General features: G+C 41.8%; 1 protein-coding gene across 2 annotated transcripts in view; it reads right to left on the bottom strand.

The window, feature by feature from the left end:
• CAMKMT (calmodulin-lysine N-methyltransferase) overlaps nt 1–20,519 on the bottom strand; it is a 327,175-nt gene that overhangs the window by 45,648 nt on the left and 261,008 nt on the right. The window contains exons 5-6 of one of the 2 annotated variants that reach the window (XM_044429060.1): nt 1,139–1,193; nt 7–70 (exon numbers count right to left, since the gene is read on the bottom strand). The exons of the other annotated variant lie outside the window; for it this stretch is intronic. Of the exons in view, the coding sequence (XP_044284995.1) occupies nt 7–70; nt 1,139–1,193 (119 nt within the window). The remainder of the gene's footprint in view (nt 1–6; nt 71–1,138; nt 1,194–20,519) is intronic. 2 annotated transcript variants of the gene reach the window in all.

Here is a 20,519-nt window from a genome sequence, read left to right as displayed (position 1 = left end):
GGATACTTTTGATGGCCTTTTCATTTCCATCAGTTAACAGAACTTCTTTGACATCTGCAGAAATAGCAACCTGGAAGGGGTGGGGTGGGGAAAGAGCACAGCAAACAATGAGCAAATATGCTTGTCTGTGTGGAAGTGAAGACAGGAGTGACAAGCCTTCAGTATCATGCTTCCTCACCTATTTCTCTGTAACAGTCTTCAATCTTTTTTCATTTTATGTCTGCATTATTTTAATCATTCAATCAAATCAGTCAATACTTTTATCATTCCATTTGTGGGAGCCTCTATCTTGCTATCATTCTGTTCCGTAATTGCATTGTGACAGCGGATGATGGTATTCTGAGAGGCTTTCATTTGCGGGCTTCTGTTTATCTAGTAGAGCCATCATACGAGGCTGTCACTCTGCCTTTCAGCTTGCTTCTGTCTGACTGCCTGATGCCCTTCATATAACTTTGCATTGCAGGCAGATGGCTTTGTAAGGGTAATTTTTTTGTGAGCTTTGACATGCTCGCACATTGGGCTGTAACCTCGACACATTGTGTAAGAACGACAGGTTTGTCAAATGCCAATCAGTGTAACAATATGCTTTTATTTGTAGAGACATAAAAACTTGTCTAATGCACTGCACTGCTACATAATATCTCCTGAATACATGACTCAGAACCCAGAGAATGCTGAATGACGCTCCTGAATGGCCAATCTAATTCAAAAGAATCTAATTACCGAGAGCTCTGGATCATGTTTGTTGGTGTAATAATGCAGGCAAAACATTAGCAGCTATATCATGGTGCTCCAACTGTGATTCGCCAGGCTATTCCTGTATCTTAGCAAATGGGGGACTATAATCTGAAAAGAGAGGGGGGTTTCAGCTATGGCAATGAAAGACAGACCGTACGTGGCCTGGAATGTCACAACAAGAGATATTGACTATACTGAGGTAAAATGTTTCTGCTCATCGAGGCAACCATAAAATCAATATAATACGAAAGCAAGTCAATCTAGAAGGTCTCTCAAGACTCTACAGCTTGACCGCGGCTGATTCTGTTGACAGTTCTCTGACCCAGCAGTTGGAGGCACTGGAACATTTTTTCCTTTTGTTCCTCCCTCTGAATAGAATTGGAATGGAGAAAAGACCTACCGTAAGCCCAGCCAAGCATGTCATGCCACCCCCTAGCTCACACACAGCAAGGCCCCTGAAAGAGAGAAAGGAAATGGTCGAACCCATACAAATTAGATGAAAATGGCTAGAGAGACATATATGTTACAAGAACAAATTGCCATCTGTAGCGAGTGCCGAGGTACCAGGAAGTAGCAGAGGCATGACTGGGCTACCTCATGTCGTTTTGCGTTTTAAAAATAATTATGAAATAGAAAAGTCACAAAGCAGGCAAAGCAGTGGGGGTTCCCTCATTAGTGTTCAGTGCAACATTACCACCGCTGAGCTGAAAAAATCCAAGAAGGTTCTTTTCCCCCCCCTTGTCAATGGCACTGTCTTTTAGAACTAAACTAGCTAGAGTAGCAAAAGATAATTGTTAGGAAAGGATAACACTGTTAATTCACTTTCATTCCTTCAAAAACAGTTAGACAAGTAAATGAAGGAATTAATATTATTTCTCTCTCCATCTCATTCTTATTTCCACCCTCTGGAGAACTATAGAATAAAATAGTTAACATTTGTAACAGAAACAACATTTAAAATAAATTATATACAGTGTATTCTAACTTTGTAAAAAAGCAAGATACAGGCAAAGAATTTAGCTCATAAACTAGCATTTTAATTGCAAGAGGCCTACAAAAGATCCTAGTTCCAAACACATTCACACTCCTTTAGTGCAACTGCTTTGATAATGAATCTGCTTTTAAGAAAGTACCATTGATCTCAGTGATGTTCTTAAAAAATATACATGACTATGATTCATAACCATGGAAGAAAATTCAATAACTTAAAAGTCTAATGCAACATCAGTTGTCTGACTAAATGAGAAACGAAAATAAATGTTAAATACCTGATGTGCATTTTTTAAATTTTTTTCCTACAGTTCTTATGTAGTGGCAAACTAAAAGAGCATCTATATGGTAGCATACCATTTCAATATATGATTCGCTAGGATGTTTTAGGCTCTTAGTAGATAAAAGCATTCAAGACTTGTGAGTTATGCGCCATAGAAAAATACATTCTTATGGGGAATTCCTATTCTTCAGAATTCCCAGGGGCATTCCGATTGAGTTACTCTTCAGAAAATATCCTTCCCTTGGATCAGGAGGCAGGATCAATGTCTTTCAAAAGTTTCTCCAAGGAAGGGGAAGTCCTTGCCCTTCCAGGTCATAACAAACAAACAAACAAAAAAAGCAGAAGACAAGACACAACTGTAAAAGGCGCAATTAATAAGGCAAAATGCTGGCAAACAGTCACCCAGAAAAAATGTAAATAACCATTCAGCAAATTCTGAAAGTAATAGTAGATCAGAAAACTTTCCCCAGAAGTACCTACCATGACCACACATATGGAAAGGCAGAAGCACTGATTGCCCACCTGGACAGCAGAGGTGGGGAGGATACCCTCTGGGACTCATGGAGAAGAGGAATTCATGATAAGAGTTTCTTTTTTTCCAGGATTCCCAGAGGGCATTCTGAATTATTCCCATCCAGAATGTAGAAAAGCAGAGCATACAGATGAACCAGCATCCTCAAGGTATTGACACATCTTTCAACATCTTCTTCATAAATGCAGTATTCATGTAAAAATATAATGTAAGTGGATATGCAGAAGTCTACATAGCTGCTTGTTCCAAAGAGGAGCTGGTGATGCTATTTCCCTAACTAAATGACCCATATCCTTCATGAGGGGTTATTTTCCCAAAGTTTCATAGACCAATAAAAGGCAACTTCACAACTACCTAGAGATAGCTGCTCTTAATACTTCCTTACCCACAGACTCTTGAAAGGTCATAAGAAAGGATCCAGACTTTCAAAAATGGACCATTCAGGCAAAAAAAAAAAACAAAAACAGGGCCTATCACATACCCAGTCTATGCCATCTCTATGTCAATATGCCCACCAAACTCTTCAGTGTTCAAGGAATTAATCTTAAGAGAACAGTGTCCTATAGGTTCAAATGATACTTCAATGAAAGCTGTCAGCACCCAGTTCAAATTTCACATTGGAAGCCTATGCACAAATAGAGAGTTCAACAGAACTCCCTTTTTGTTGTTTCCAACTTTCTGAAATAGTAAATGATTTGCCTGAAGAGAAGACGTATAAAGCCCACTTTAACTTTTGAAAAAATGTTTGCCTGAGTAAATCTCACACTGATGAAGTGGTTGTCCCTGCCATTTTTGCACTCTTAACAGAGGAAAAGTGAGATTAACTTTCACTCAAGTCCTAATAGCACAGGCTTCCTTGTGGTGAGTCCTCTTTCTTCTACTTTCCTGCCTGTTGATATATGCCTTGGCAGACATATTGTTCAAATTTGTTGTTCTGGATCTGGTTCTGGAGGTCTAACAGGGCCAGCTTGATGGTTCCAATTAATTTATGCTGTTCTGTGTCCGTTATGGTGAGCATTTCCCTTGAGTGATGTGCCTCTCCAAGAGAGGCCACCACACAAATTGGCCTCCCTAGTAATTAGTCTCCTTTGGGGCGTTGTTAGAAACATCTCCTGAGCTAGCTGGTGAGAAGGTAGCCATAAGTCCAATGATATCTTCACATCCTGAGGTATATCCACCTTTACACATACCTATTATCTATCAGTTTGGGGAACTGTACTGCAGGATGCACTGTGGAGACCTGGTATGGTATTGAGATCACTACAGGAATTCTTGGAAGCATCAACATGACCTGAATTTGAGCTAGTGTCATGACAGTTCTCATCCCTATTTCCTGTATTGTATTGTCTGTTTATTATATCTCTATACTGCCCAATAGCCAAAGCAACCTGTTGCTCCTCTGTTAGGTACATCCTAGGTTGTTTGATGACTAGGATCACCCCAATTGCTACCAGGTAGCTCCCTTCTGTGTTGACAACAAACCCATATTTCCTGAAACATGCTGCAAGAATGGTGTCTAGGTCCCACAAACCCTGTGTCTACACAGCATATTAGATAATCCAGATCTAGCTAAACATATGCTTCTTGTTGCCTAATTTGTGCTTCCAGTGGTGCCAAGAAGTCAGAGACCTGAAGGGCAAAAATGCTTCCTGTCACATTTGAAGCTTATGAATTTCCTGTGTCTGAACATGATCATTATATGATGATATTATTCACAGAGGCCTATTAATATCAAAAAGGCTTCTTTGGGTATGGCAACTCTTACAGCATTCAGTGTTTCCATCTTGAAGTACTACTTGGACAAGAATGAACTTTTTCAGCCACTTCAAGTTCAGCATGGCTCTTCTATCGCCATTCTTCTTGAGCACCAATAAAAACAGGAAAGCCCTAAATTACCACGTAACCTATGGAATACATTTGATTGCCTGGCTGTTCAAGACTGTTACTTGGTTTCCTGGAACATCCAATATTTGACAGAATTCTTGAATTGGCTATGAATTCATTTTAAGGAGATGTGTTAACGTAAGCATATATCAGTGAAAGAATATTTTCTGTGCCTCACCTTGCAAGTGAAGCAAAGAAGTTTGCCATGTACATGCCCTTGGGAGCTAGTCTGACTGGCATCAAGAAAAGTGTTCTTGTTTGTGTCTTGAACAGATGATGCCAAGCTGAATGTTGACTAGTTTGGTTTTCTGTAGACATCTCAGAAGCAGAGTCACCTATCTTCAGGTGTGCATGGGGCAGGGAACCAAAGTTGAACCAAAGTGAACAGGGGAGAAAAGAGTGCTGAGGCCTAGTTTTCAAATAGTCTGTAATGTAGAGAGCCTTTCTGATTTTGCTTCCTATAAATATCACTTCTTCTTCTAAAATGACAGGTGCCTATAAATGAGATGCCAGTAAATTGCACCTGGGACTCAACATCTACCCAACAATGGCATTAATTCCTGTCAATGAATCTGAATTTTGGTCTTTCTCAGCCCTTCCTTCAATTGTTTGGATGAAGTAGTTCCTCTGCCTACTTCTGCATACAACAGTGGAACCAGCTGCCTAGAGAGGTGGTGGGCTCTCCCACACTAGAGACATTTAAAAAGAAACTGGATAGCCATCGGAGTGGGATGCTGAAACTTGGTGTCCTGCAACAGCAGTGGGTTGGCCCTGATGGCCTTCATGGCCCCTTCCAACTCTACTGTTCTGTGAATCTGTGATTCTATACTTAAAACATTTCGTTGTCTGTTGAGATACTTGCTTTCAAGGTCAGTGCAAACACTGAGACATCTACCACCAAAATCTTGAGCTGATCCATGATGCTGTGTGACAGCATGGAAACATTATTGGCTAAGTTGTTAGATAGCTTACCCATGGCTAAACTGGCAATTGGATCTTGTTGAGGAACACAGGGCACTGTGAAATATTTGGAAGTAGCTTGTGGGAGGGAACACTTGTGGGGTGAGGTGGGAGGATTTGTGTTTTGTCCTCTTTTTGTTGAAGGGTATGGCAAATCTTAGCTAGAAGGATGGGAAATTCTGACAGAAATCTGTCAAAACTGAAAATAGATGAGTAAAGTCCTTCTTTGAGAGTTCACTCTTCTGTGTGCAAAGAAGAATCAGTGAAATCCTCTGACCTAGCTGGTGAGAGCTGAAAATATGTTTATTCCAGTTCTTGCAGCAATTACTTAACCTATCCCATAACAGTCATTGCCATAGAAGGGTGTGAGTTCTTTGTGAAGGAAAACTAAGTTGACCAAATTCTGGGATAAACCCCTCTTTTGACCTAGCTGTGAGAGGAGTATGAATCAGAGAAAGAAGACAGATTTGTGGATTGGTCCCCTTCTGCGGTTGCACTTAGACCTCCCTTTGGATCAACTACATTCACACATCCTTTTGCCATTGTGGAATTTTGTGCATGTGTGTGTGCACGCGTGCAAATGCGCATGCAAACATGATTTAGGAGTGGCTGCGTGATTTCTCACTTCAATCCTCTTGAGCCTGTTGCCATAATCCCCATTATTTCTTTTAACTCTAGTTGCCTGCACTAAGCACAGGAATTGAGAAACCAACTACTGAGATCTAGAAGCAAGAGTGAGGTGGGGAGGGAGTGGCATGCTCTTGGCATGTGCATGGCACTATCTCCCTTCTGTGAGGCAGTGGGAGGAGAGAGAGTCATAATGTGCTGTCTGCTCCCTTGTTTGCCAGTTTGGGGTGGGGGGTGGTGGCAATGGGAGCCAAGGCATGTTGTTGCTTGGCTGTGGCAGTGATTAGCTACATTTGTGCTACCCCAGCCCTTTCCTGAAGCAGGGTGGAGAAAGAGGGATGGCTTGAGTTTTTACACTGTGATGTTTTTTTTCCCCATCCCTGTACCCTAGCTAATCCATTTTAGTGCATAAATATGGTGAGCTGGAAGAAAGAAAAAGGGACGAAATAAATATTTTAAATTTAGCAAGCTGTGGTTTGTCTCAGAGCACATCAAAAAGCCCTACTTCTCTGCCATGTGACAGGACCAGTCTGGAAGAGCAGGGGCAGCCCTCTCTCATAGCTATGGCTACTGATCCAAGCCAAGGGACTATCCCAAAGTATAGCACGTAAGAATGCCCTCCAGGAGTCCTAAGAAAAATGGAGTAGGATAGAGAGCATGCACACACACACGTGCATGCATGCACACGCACAGAACAACAACATAAACCAAAATAGATCACTTTCAGAAAATGCCTAGGCCTCAGCTTTTACTGAACCTCCACAGGATACCAATAAGAAGCAGCCAATAAGAATATAAACTGGCCTTCCCCTGCAGTTTAAATGATGTCAATATGGGAAATACCTAAACAATGCACCCCCTTCCCTTTCCCACTTATTTAATCATCACTGCCAGCACTGCTGATTCCATTACAGCAATCTGGAGGAAGTTTTCTTAAGCCTGCTTTTAGCATCCAGTCTAGGAAGGCTAGAAGTAGCCTCTTCTGCAAGGTGTCTGCAAAGAGGAATGAATGACAAGGAGGAAGAATACCATGAGAAGGTCAAAGTGAGAGAGGGGATAGCTGAATTGAAGGGGAAGAAAGAATGGAAATACAGGTGTAGGGACATAAAGGGGGAAAGGCAGCAAAATATCCTTTGCACTCTGCCACACCCTTCTATGCATCACAAATGCATGCATGCTAATGATCGTATTCTGGGCAGGATATAAAGAATGCATGGAGGCTGCAAGTAAGCAACCAATTATATCCCTTTTGAAGCTGAGTGCTTAGCTGAAGATCAGTATATATTCTTATACAGATATGCTGACCCATCAAAAGATAATGAGCTTAGGAAAGGTTAAGCAAGAAGATCTCAAAGGAATGGTTTCTTCTGTATGTAGATAAGCCAGCCTCTTATGTTGTCTAGTCATCCAAATATCGTTTATTTTGTGTTTATTGATGACTGAAATTTTATAACAGTGCTGCAATATTAGGTTGATAATATCTCATTCAGTTTCATTCTATATAAAAATATTGAAATTGGATGCACTTGTTTGGAAAATAATAACTCAGGGAGATAAGAACTACACCTTGTGAAAGCGTCCTCTGGCAGACTTATTCTGAATCTTCCTCCCACTGCATTTCCTTAGGCCACTTGCTAGCCCTTCCCTAATGGCCATCTGGCCCTCAGGAGAAGCCTTTCTGGGCATATCAGGAGCTGCAGAAAGGAGAGACCGGAAAAGCCCCATGCATGTGCAGTTTCCACTTACACTAACTCTGGATCCAAGCCTTTACATACTGTGGCAGTGTGGTTTGTGGCAGGGGGAGGGATGTACATGGAAGAAGTACTTTTGTTATGCACAGCACATCCATGCTGACTGAAAGACACCCCCCCAGCTTACATGTGGGATTGCTTAGCACTGATCTCCCATACATTCTTCCTTGTACATGTCAGTAGGGGCAGTATTTAAGTAGGGAGGGAGGACAGGAAGGACCGTTGTTTTAGATTTTGACTTTGTTTGGACATAATGTTAGAATATGGTTTATCGCTGGGTTAAACCACAACCTATGGTTTATCATTATGTGAGCAAATCTAAGTGAGCCTTGGGAATTTTGTGTTCCTCCCTCCACATTCTTCCAGTGCAGCTGTGTAGTTTTGACTAACTACACTGTACATTGGAGGGTTATGTCCAAAGCAAAGCAAAAGGCAGTTAGTCTTAACTTGTTTCTTTACTGAAACAAGCTGACTTCAAACTGTCTTGTCTCAAGAAACCATACTGAAGGATTAGCCATAATTTAATGTTTGGATACAATGCTAAATTGTGGTTAACAAAAAAGTGGAAGTGAAAAATTCCAGCCTTCCTTTTGTGGCTATGCCCAAAGCTCATGCAGGTTTGATCTCATAAAACCAGAGCATAGTTTATCATTATGTCCAGATGCAGCTAGCATGTAATTATTTCTCAGGAACACCTGAATTTCTGGCTATTATGAGGTATAAAAAGTAAGCATATCAAATACTCCTAAAATACACTGCTTGTAAAACAACAGTTAAAAACCACTGTTGCATATATTGAAGCAGGCTTTTGAATCTTGCTGATAATCTTTGCTTATTTACCCAGCTAAACTCTCCCCATGCTGTACTACCACTGAAACTTTAAATAGTATCCCTAGCCAAAAAAGACAATTATAAATATTAATTCTTATTAAGATTCTATATGTTGCATTTATTTTCATTTAAATAAATAATAAATAAAGAGTAGCTAAGCAAAACCCTTTTAAGTGCAAATTTTTCATGCAGATACTACTTACTGTGTACAATATTGTTTAGGCAAAATATATTCCCAATGAGGTTACTTTCTCTAAAGCATATTATTGAAAACCTTCATGTAAATAAGTGTATACTTACAGATAATAGAGCTTGTTAAAACATACCTTATTAGCATAAACAGCTCTTTGGAAACCATTGTAGCCTTTTCAGTAATGTGTAATTTGGTGATCTTTATAAAATGAGTATTAACTATGAAAGTCCTCAGCAATCCCAAACTGGGCAGGTCACATTTTCACTGCGCAGCAGCAACTAGCACCTGAATTAACAATAGAAACCTTGGATTTTCTTACGATTCCACATGTTTTAAGTAGCTAGGATGAGCTACCACGGAAGTACCAGGAGCTACATTTTAGGAGAAAAGCTCATTGGAAGCTCTTTAGGATAATAGTTTCAGTTTTACATCTGTAAAATAAGAACAGTGGCTATGAAATAACATTTGACATCTCTATTTTTCTTAGGAATAAAGGAATTCTTCATGTCCACACCTGGAAAATCAACACGTGAACACTAAGCTTTTCTTATTGTACAGGGTCTTTTGGTTCTCTTCAAACAATCCACTGTGTGCATGAGTTACTTCATAAATTTTGGATTATGCTCATGGGTATAATTTCAAGTTTCAGTAAAAGGACAAGGGGAGGGATATTTCCAGCAAGGTTCAAAGGCTTGCTCTTGGACATAATCAACATTAAATAGTAGAGGGGCATTGCTTAGCTGTGACTGAAACACTTTGATTGCCCATCTTGGTTGAAACTGTGCAGGACATCTTCAAAACTTTCTACAATCTGGTACAGAATCTGGCACTCCTACCCAAACTCCAGGAGAAGAGGGCTGACTGTACTGTGCATACATATAGGAATACAGCATGTTGCTTCCTGCTAAGTTCTTTCTGCCCATCCACAAGTGCCAGATGAGAGACATCTACAGTGGTGAAGAAAGCAAGATGTGGAATTGGACAGGGTCATCATTCAAAATGCATTCTCTGTATTCATTTTATTTACATTCCACCTATTTTCCTTCCAAGGAACTCAAGGCAGCTTACATAATTCTCTTCCTCCTGTCCATCTTACTCTCTTGACAACACCACTTTGAGGCAGGTTGGCTGAGAGTCTGTGACCGGCCTGAAGTCATGCACTGAGTTCCATGGCTGAGTGGGGACTAGAACACAGATCTCCTGAGTCCCAGTCCTACACTCTGAAGCACTACACAACACTGGCTGTCTGACATTCTTCAGCTGGATGGGTAGAACATTCCTGGAAATGGGTGGCAGCAATCTCATTGAAAAGGAAATAGAGTTCAGTTAATTACCTGGCCAAGATAGTATTCATCATAGACCTGGCCTGCATCATTGAGACCTGGGTGGATGAGGCTGGAGGGGTTACCCTCTCCCAGCTTTGTCTACCTGGGTACTCAATACAGCACCAACATTGTCTTGAGGGCTAGAGGGGAGGTGGTCAGAGTCCATAGGGGTTCCATTTCCCTCTCCTTCCTGTCCATCCAAGTTTGGGCCTTGAGTGCCTTTACCTTGTATTAGGCAATTAAGACAGATTAGGAACTCTGCTGGTGTATTGCCCCCCCTGCTGCCCAGCAGCCTCCCTACTTGAGCTGACAGAGGTGGTCACTCACCTAGTTTTGAGAACTCCCAGCATGTAAGTTCCATGCAGAGGACACCTTGTCTGGGGTAGCTCAGGACTTAATGGCAGCCATGACAAACATGGGGTTGTTTCAACATGTCATTGGCCCTATGCATATAAAAGGTCACACTCAACCTGTTTTCCTTGACTGGGAAGGGAGATGGTGATCTGAGAATAGGAGGACGGGAACTAACATCTACCCATTTGTCATGGTCAATCACTTCTTCTTGAGATTTGGACTTCTGGCCCCCTTTCTCCTCTGCAAGGGTGGGGGAGCTATTAAGATGGCCTTGCCCCAGAGGCTGATGGATCCTGATGGATTCCAGAAGGCTCTGGGGGATTTTCTGGCTGGCATGAAGCTCAGGACACCCTGTGATATATGGAGATGGCCTGAGCAGTTGACATAATCATTCCCAATCACTCTTCCCCCTTGCAAAGGCCAGTCAGCTCCTTGGTATATGCCAGATTTGAGGGTGATGAAGCAAGAGGAAAAACAGCTAGAGCTCAGCTAGAGGGGAATGTGAGAGGAATTGACTGAACATGGCTTAGTGCTCATTACTGCACCTATTCCATGGCAATAAAGATGACAAAGAGATGCTTTACTGTCACCAGCATGCATCCTCACAGTGCCATCCAGCAGAGCTTTTTTCTTGTGGTTTGGAGCCTTTTACACTCTGGCCCAAAGGAAGATTCAATTGATCTACTGGAAGCCTGCTGTGATGAATTTGCATGACACTATGATGATAAAGTCACTCCAATCTGCAGTGACTTGGACACCACAGTTATCCCAGTTTCATTGGCAGAGGTGTCCAGAGCACTGTCTAGTCCCATTCTACAGGATGAGCTCCAGCTTTTGCAGCCTGAGGATGTGGATAGGGTGCCTTTTTCATTCTGGCCCATGACCCGCTCATTCAATCCTTGCCCATTTGGGCTGATTGCAAAATCTAAACAGAATACTCATGCTTGGGGAGTAAACTCCCCTTTAAGAGACGGAGTGGTGTCAGCTGTCAGAAAAAAACATAGGCTAGACCTGGCTGATGTAAACAACTACCAGCCAATTGCTAATATTACATTTTTGGGCAAGATGGTTTGAGCAAGTGGTTGTCTGTGCATTCATACATGTGGGCTCTGTGCACCTGTGTGGAGCTATTTCAGGAAGATTCCAAAGTTGATTAATTAATATCCAGTGGAAGACTGGCCCATAGACATACCTAGTGTGAAGGCAGGACTCTCACTGAGACCTCAGTTCTGAGCATGAGATTGCCATAAAAGTAATGTCTGAATCAGAGATGTGTCAATACTGTGTCAAAAATATATATAAAGGATACCAGTGGGGATGGCAGGTGTGTATGTGTGAATGCACAGATGACCACTCAAAGAACGACAATTACAGGTAAGGAAACATGCCTTTATTCTTCATGGTCTCTGTGGATCACAAATGTGAGCAACTGAAAAGCTTACCTCATAGAAGAGGGTGGTGCTACTCAGCAGAACAGAGGGGACAGAACAGCTCTGCCGAATGTGCAGTCCTCTCTAGCACAAACATTGAGACGATAATGGCAAATGAAGGTCAGGGGATTTGACCATGTTGCTGCTCTATGAAGGTCATTAAGAAATATTCCAACATACAGGGCTGTGGAGGTCAAAGTAGCTCTGGTAGAATGTGCTTTAACAGAGCCAGACAGATGGAGACCAGAGAGTTTATAGGCCAGAGATATAGTGTGGAGTATCTATTTAGACAGTCTTTGTGGGGAAATAGGTGTTCCCTGGTGCGAGCCACCATATGCAATAAAAGTTCTGAGATTGTCGGATGGGTTGGGTTCTGGATTTGTAGAAAGCTAATGCACTACAGACATCCTCTAGTCTGGAATGTCCACTAGTGATGGGGATTTGGGTGAATTCTCCATGCGGTGAGTTTGAGGGTGTTTAGGTTGGGATGGAGAACTGTCCCCTAATCTTGAGAGAGAAGATCTGGACTGGTTGGAAGATGAAGGAAGGTCCCCTTGGAGAGGTCTAGTACATGAGGAAACCAGTGTTTCCTGGGTCACTAGGGTGTTATAAGGATAGCACTCATGTGATCTCAAGAGATCTTCATGAGGACACCTTTGGCATTAGGGGAAATTGAAGGAAGAGATAAAATAGTTTCCTGTTTCAGGACTGGAGAAAGGCGTCTCTCAATGATTGGGTACTTATGCCTGCTCTTGAGCAGAAGTGGTCACAGACGGTATTGTGTCTAGTACCACACAGGTCCGCTTGAGGAATGTCCCATCAGTCTCACAGGGGTTGAGTCATGGAAGGGTGGAGCTCCCATTCGTGACATCAGGTGAAGGTTCTCCTAAAAGGGTCTCCTAGGACATTGTTGTTGGCTGCAACATAAATAGCAATCAGAGTGGCATGTCAGGTGGTGCACCAATGCAAAATGTTGATGGCTAGAGTGGCAAGGTGGCTTGACCTGGTTCCACCTTATTTGTTTATATAAGCAACTACTGTGGTATTGTTCATAATGATTTGTATATGACGATGCTGGATAATGGCTTGAAAGGCAGCGAGGACTTTCTTACACTCAAGAGTTCTAGGAAGTTAATGTAATGAGAAACTTCTTGAGGGCTCCATCTGGCCTGGATGGAAGACCGCAGTGGGAGGTGTGGATGGAAAGGGTTATGGAGGAATAGAAACAGCAGTCAACTATGTCAAGGAATCTGTCTTCCTTGTTGGATGGAATGTTTCCTCCTAGAGTGGCTTTAGACGACTTGACAATAATAGAATTAGGTCGAGGATGTTGAAAGAGAAATTTGACATCCTTCTCTTGGATGCAATAAATATTTTTGAATTGATGAGGTAGAGGGGCCACTGATGCTGAAGATTTCCACTCATGGCCCCACATTCAAGCTAGGTGTGTTTATGGGTTGTCCTCCCACTGAATACTAATTAATCAGCTTTTGAATCTTCCTGAAACAGCTCCATGCATGACACAGAGCCCACATGTGTGATGCATAGAGACCACGAAGAATAGCAGAAACAGTCTTCATCACCCTGTAGGATGACATTTGCCAGGACTGAGACAGAGGGAGTACAACTCTGTTGATCCTCTTGGACCACTCAGCAACTTTCAACATTATCAACCATACAGAGAAGCTGGCCAGATTGGGTGTCAGTGACACCATCTTTCAACCTGTCCTGGATGGGGTTGAACTCTTCCTAAAGAACAAGGCTTACAGCCTTGGAGTGCTCCTGGATCCTGAGTTGTCATATGTTGCTCAGGTGGAGTCAGTAACCAGGAGTGCTTTTTACTAGCTTAGGCTGCGTCCCTACTTGGAAGAGCAGAACCTTGCAACACTTGCTGGTAACCTTGTGCCTGGATTACTGTAATGTGTTCCTTTGAAAATGGGGCTGCCTTTGAAAATGGGGCTGCCTTTGAAAATGGTCCAGCCATTGCAACTGTTTCAGAACAGGGCTCCACACCTGCTGACAAGGACAGGCTTTCATGAACACATTACACCAGTTCTTCACAGGTTTCATTGACTACTTGGTTGCCATCTGGTCCCACTTCAAGTCCCTCACCAAAAACTCATGAAAAAACTTAACAGTCATGGAACAAAAGTGTATGGGAGAGCTTCTTGTGGACCAGTTTCTAGAACAAAGAGCAGAGAGTGGGAATTACTGGTAACTTCTCCCAACTGAGTGAATGGGAGTCCCACAGGGTTTTGCTTTAGGACCAGTGATTTTCAGCCTCTTCATAAATGACATGGAAACAGTTGTAAACTGCTGAAATGGTCAAGTTTGCTAATGGCATCAACCTATTTAGGGTGGCTAAAACCAAAAGCAAATGTTAGGAGCTTTGAAGGGTTCTCTCTGAGCTGGATCAATGGGCATCAAAATGCCAAATGCAGTTCCACATAAGCATTGTAGAGTAATGCATGTCAAGGCAAAAAATCCTAGCTTAAAGTATAGGTTGATGGGATATGACCCAGCAGTTACTGAGCAAGAAAGGGAGCTTGGGATTGTGGTGGGGAGCTCAATGAAAATGTTAACCCAGTAGGCAGCTGTGTGAAAATGGCAAACTCCATGGTAGACATAATTAGGAAAGGAACTGAGAACTGAGGAACTGCCAAGAATGTATTCCCCTTATATAAAGTTTTGATGCCACCATACTTAGATTATTGTGCAGAGTTCTGGTTCTCTTGCCTGAAGAAAGTTATTACTAAGTTGGAAAAGATGCAGAGAAAGGAAACTCAGATCATCAAAGGGTTCTAGTAACTCTTTTATGAAGAACAGGTACAATGACTGGAATTATTTTGCTTCAAAAAAAAGGTGAATATGTGGAGACATGACAGAAGTGCTTAGAATTAAGCATGGTATGGAAAAAGAGTCATTTTTCTCCCTCTCCCATAATACTTGAACTCAGGGCCATCCCGTGAAGCTGATTAGTGGGAGATTTAGGACAGATAAAAGGATGTACTTCTTCACAGAACATATTGTTAAACTATGGAATTCACTGTGACAAGAAGTAGTGATGGCCACCAATTGGGATGGCTTTAAGAGGGATTGGATAAATTCATGGAGGAAGAGGCCAGCAATAGCTACTCGCTCTTATCAGAGATAGCATGCCTGCACACAGTGGTTGCTGAGGAGCTCGGGTAGGCAAAACAATGTGTCCATGCTGCTTGAGGGATTTTGTGGACAGCTGGTTTACCACCATATGAATGAAGTGCTGGACTGGTTGAACCATTGGTCTGATCTAGCATGGCTTTTCTTATATCCTTACGTTATAACATAGGTGTTATATGAAGAATGTTCCAGGTTCAATCCCTGATACCACTAGTAATTTTTTTTAAAAAACCAATTAACAAAAAGAAAGATCAGGTATCAGGTGATAGGAAATACCTTCCCTGAGAGCCTAGAGAGCTGCTGCCAGTTAAAGTAGATAAGACTGGGCTAGATGGATGAACAATCTGATTTAGGATAAGGAAGCTTCTTATGTTCCTAATGAGGCTTTGATTAACATCTCTTCCAACAGCAGCTTCAGCACACATGCTCACTCCAGCGGCATTCAGTGCTTATTGCACATGGATTGAATAGCCCACAGTTCAGGCTGGGATATTCCCTAGGGAATGGTGTTACATAGCAATTCCCTGAATAAAACAATCCCAGATGCTTATATCTAGAGGTTGTTTTGTAAACTGGTAACATGGAGTAACTACCCAGTGGGATTTTTTCTTTTATGACTGTTACTGATAAAGAGTGTTTTGTCCATTCAGAATCCTGTGGCTTTATGAAGTGGGAAAACAAGAGACTTGCATCCTCTAGTGTGTGGAAGAGTATACTAGAGTCCTTCAACTGGAAGACAGAATTTATATCTTCAGTCAGGTGAAAATGGAAAATAACATTAAAGGAGAAGCTAATAGCCTGGAGGACCATTTTGTTGGTGGACTGCAACCTAGAGCTGATAACCCATTCACACTGCTGTTAGAGGTGACAGCCACCAGAAATGTTGCCCTTAAAAAAGAAGATTCAGTCCATAGACTCAAACATTTCAGACAAAAATAAAGGCAGGTTCCACACTAGGGTTGGACTTTGATGATTACATGTTAGCAGAAATATTCTAAAAGGGAGTAAGAGAGATTCTGCAAGAATATATTAGGATGGCTGACCAATGAACATGAAGGCAAGAACAATCCCTGTGCCAATATAACTATCATGAGAAGGTCACTTCATGTTTTCCCTCTTTCAGAAGACCTTAAAGCACAGTTATTTTATTAAAACTTAACCTGGTACAGAATAGTATAAATCAGAGTAGAATTCTCTTTGCAGTGTGGGAGAAGCATCAGTTGAATGGAAACTGAAACTCCTCCCTCCCCAGCAAAGCTTCTGGCTCCAGTGTCAGGGTGACTCCTGCTGCTTGCGGGTTAGTAGGAATACCTGACACTTCCTGATTGACCTGCTTGCTTCACCTGACTGGGTCAAGGAACCTCCTTTGAATCCCTGCCACTCCAGTTCTAAAAAGTCTCTTTCCTTTTCCAAGATGGGCTGGTTCTCACACTCCGCTTGAGAAACTACACTAGGTAACCTTGAAACTACCATCTCTTCCACCCCTCCTTGCTGCTCTGCTTCTTTCTCCTCAGCATACAATAATGTGCAAGAGGTGGCTCCCCTCTGTACAATAATTGATTGTGGGAAGAATCAAAGATATAAAATTAAGGCTAAGGACATGTAGAAGCAGCAGAGACTCCATCCCACTAGCAGTTGTGGGCTTCTTCTGGTGCTTGGCTTGGCCTTGGAAAGGAAGCTAAATCAAAAGGAAACACTTGCAGAGCGAAGGATGTACAACCAGTGACAATCTTCCACTTCAGGTACATTTGTACAAACAAAGGCTGCTGTACATGGCATGGAAGAGGGATACTGCATATGTAGTGTTTGGGCAGAGCTCCGTTCCAGGTGAGTGCCATGCGAACAAACTTCTTCCATATTATCTGGAACAACATAAACAAAAGTTGCTGCATGCAGCAAAGAAGAGGGATGCTGTTTGTGCAGCACTCGTGTGAGGCTGGATTCCTGGCAAGTGCCAAACAAATGCTGGGGTGTTCAGCAGGAACTCAGATTCACAGCCACATCAAAATAGACTGGAATCTGGGTACAATTGGGATTTGATTGATGCATTGCAGAAGACTGGTAAGATCTCTGTACAGAAGACATTGTACTATTTCAGTTTTGAAGTCTAAAGGGTAATTTCCAGGTAATCAGTAGTAGATTTGATCCTTTTTAAAGTATCATCTTTAAATGTTCAAGACTATCATTGGTTTGAATGCTAAATAAGCCTTCCTCTGTGGGAAGTGGGAAAGGTTCTTTCTATCCATTTTACCAGTGAGTTGTACAGCAGGTATACATGTCTCTGGAAAACAACAGATGGAGCCATAACTTTAGAGAAACAAGCAGCTCTGTGGCAGGCAGGTAGCATATTATCTGTAGGGGCACAGAGCATAAGAGGGAAATAATTTGGCTACATTCATCTTGAGTTCAGAAGAAATAATAGAATGAAAAGGCACTGCATATACTATACAGAATAACCCCCCCCCCCAGTTTTGCACTCATTACATGTTCTTTTGGGAATGTGGTCTAGAAGGAATTGGTAAAGTTTTAGCCACAATTGCTTAGCCATATGCAAGAAAGCTTGGAAGCACAGTAAGGATGACAGCCAGTACTATATCCAAGGGAACACCTTGGAACACTGACTGAGTCATTGGCTGGAGGTACTTACTTAGCTCTGAACCCAAGTGAGTGTGCCACATGCAATATTTATTCAAAATAGATCCACAGATCATTGCTGTGGATGGAGGTTTAGCACCCACAACACCCTTCCCTATCCTGATGTCCCCTAGATGTTTAGGACTACAATTACTAGAATTTCTCTTAGCTGTGCTAGCTGGGCCTGATGGAAGTCCAAAGCATCTGGAGGGTACCCGGTTGGTGAAAGATGGCCTACCACATAATAAAATGAGGTTTTTGATACTCAGGTGACCTTATCAGAAATTCTAGAATCATCCTTCCAGTCAGAGCTAATCTCCCAAGAAAGGCTATAGAGATACTAACAGAGAGTTCTTGGAGATACTAGACATGCTTTGCACAGTCACAGAGTCCAAATGTAGGACAGACAGCACAGAGATTTCATCTATGTATTTCTGAGATGCATGTGTGCCCTATAGTTAATAGCTCTCCAGATGACATACAATAATAATACTTTCAAATATCACTGAAAACTACAAATATACTCCTGAGGATAATAATTTGTAGTCTGAAACACAGGTGGGGGGGGAATAGCCCCCACCCAACAGCATGCCTGCAATTATGCTTGAAAGATTCAAATATACTTTACAAAGATGTATAAATATAACAAAATATTGTGAAACTCTATTGAATGGATGCTGCATTAGCAAGTAACTGGCTAATAAGCAATTTGAAATTAATCTTATGATAAGCTGATCCCACGCCTATACTTGTGATGTGGAAAGTATAATCAGTGAACTATTAAAACAGATATTCGTTTATAATATAGTTAGTCTGTTCATCATTCCATATGCCTGACGGATATCTGTATTAGGCAGAAGTGAGGAACAGGCCTATGCCCCTGGACCACTTTTTTATTAAGCCCAGGAGTACTGCAAAATGTGGACAGGCATGCATCCATCTCCATCTGCTACTGAAAAGAGTATGTGGAAGTCATCTCTTTAACTCTTAATTGTTTGAAGCTCACTGGGTGATTTTTGGCAAGCTGCTGTCTTTTAGCCTAACCTAATTTATGAGTTGACTTGACTTGGACTCCAATATTGGACAAAGCCTGAATCAAGCTACTCAGCTACTGCTTGTCCAGTAGTTTTGTATTCTTTTTAGCTTGTGGATATCAAGAATGGGGGACATGATATTTGAAATGGTGCAGATCCTGGGCAGGACTGATACCATGGCAAAGAGAAGTGATTAATGGCTTTCTGGGAGAGGGTCGTTCCCTCTTACCTAAAAGAGGCAATAATAAATTCTTTCTTGAAGAAAGTTATTTTGACCTGGAAGATGTTTAATTATAAGCCAGTCATAAATATATCATTCTTGACTAAGGTGACTAAGAAAGTGGTGGTATTACAAATCCAGGTACATAGGAATTGAATGGGGTGGTAGCATCCTATTAGTTCACTTGGAACTCTTTGCAGCTTTCAGTGCCTTCAGCCATAGTATTCATCTGGACTGCCTGTTGATGCTGGGCTTCGGAGATGCTGTTTTGCAGTAATTCTGGTCCTTTCTTTCAGGCCATGTTCGAAAGGAGATGCTGAGAGATTAATATTTGAATATGCAGCCTGTTGTGACAAACAAGGTTCTATCGTGTCCTCCATGTTGTTTAATACTTACATGAAATAGCTGGAAGAGGTTGTTTGGAACTCTGGATGCTGATGACACACAGCATCACTGCTCTTTGTCACCTAACACCATTGAAGCAATGGAAACACTTGAATGTTGCCTATGTTCAATAACGGGATGGAAGCTGCAGCTAAACCCAAACAATATAGAGGTAACAGGAGTAAGCCCCAATTCGGCGATTGGAGGACTCCTTGACCTACTGCTGTCTCTGCATCTGCTGGTGGCAGCAGGGGGAAGGTGTATGTTTGCACAATTATGCTTGGAGCACCAGTTGTGGTGGGTCCTGAGTTGATTTGGCAATATTTATCAATGTCTTTCTACATTACTTTTAGGCAATTGTAACAATTGCAATTGTGCGGCTACCCTTGAAAATTGTCCAAAAGCTTCAACTGTTGCAAAATAAAGCTGCTAGGCTGCTAACCGTGAGTTGTGTAGTAACAATATTATATTTGGTTCTGAAAGACCTGCACTGGTTGCCAATTGCTTTCCAGTCACAATTCAAGGTGTTGGTTTCAACCTTCAAATCCCCAAATGCTTAGGGCCTACAAGAGACCCCTGCCTCACTATGAAACTGCCCAATAACATTGACCATGGCAATTGGGATGCTTCCAGTCTCACTGCTCTTGATTGCTCTGAATAATTTTGGAAGACATGGTGATGACAGTGATGATGATTTAGCGCCAAGTCAGACTAAAGAATTTTTGTCTTAAAACTAGGTTGGGATAGAAATGGGAAGACAATTTCACGTGTGTGAAAAAGTATGAACGTTTTGGTGGATTACCTCAGGCAAAAGCACAGTGATCTTTTTTCTTTATTATATTTTCTTTATTGTTTTACCACTACTATTTGTCATATCAGCAGTAATGGAACTCTTAGCAGCAAGTGGAAGCTACAATTTTTCCCACCTAGAATGCTCAGGTGTAGTCCAATTATGGGACATTCTAGAGAAAAATGGAGATGATAAACTTTTTGAAGAACAAAAGATACCTCAGGTGCCACTTCACTCACCTGTGGAAAGCCCACAAACCTTTCAAATGTTTTTATACTGAGTCATCACAATGAATAATTGAACTCCCTTTCTCCCACCCCTAAATAGCCTTTAATACATGGGAAAATTAATCGGGAGTGGCATTTTTGTTGAGATGGAGCATTACTTATTTTGCCTTGGC

This window comes from Varanus komodoensis, unplaced genomic scaffold, assembly GCF_004798865.1.
Source record: "Varanus komodoensis strain SLA01 unplaced genomic scaffold, ASM479886v1 scaffold2, whole genome shotgun sequence".
In the NCBI taxonomy this organism is placed as follows: domain Eukaryota; kingdom Metazoa; phylum Chordata; class Lepidosauria; order Squamata; family Varanidae; genus Varanus; species Varanus komodoensis.
This window is presented reverse-complemented; position numbering and strand designations above follow the sequence as displayed.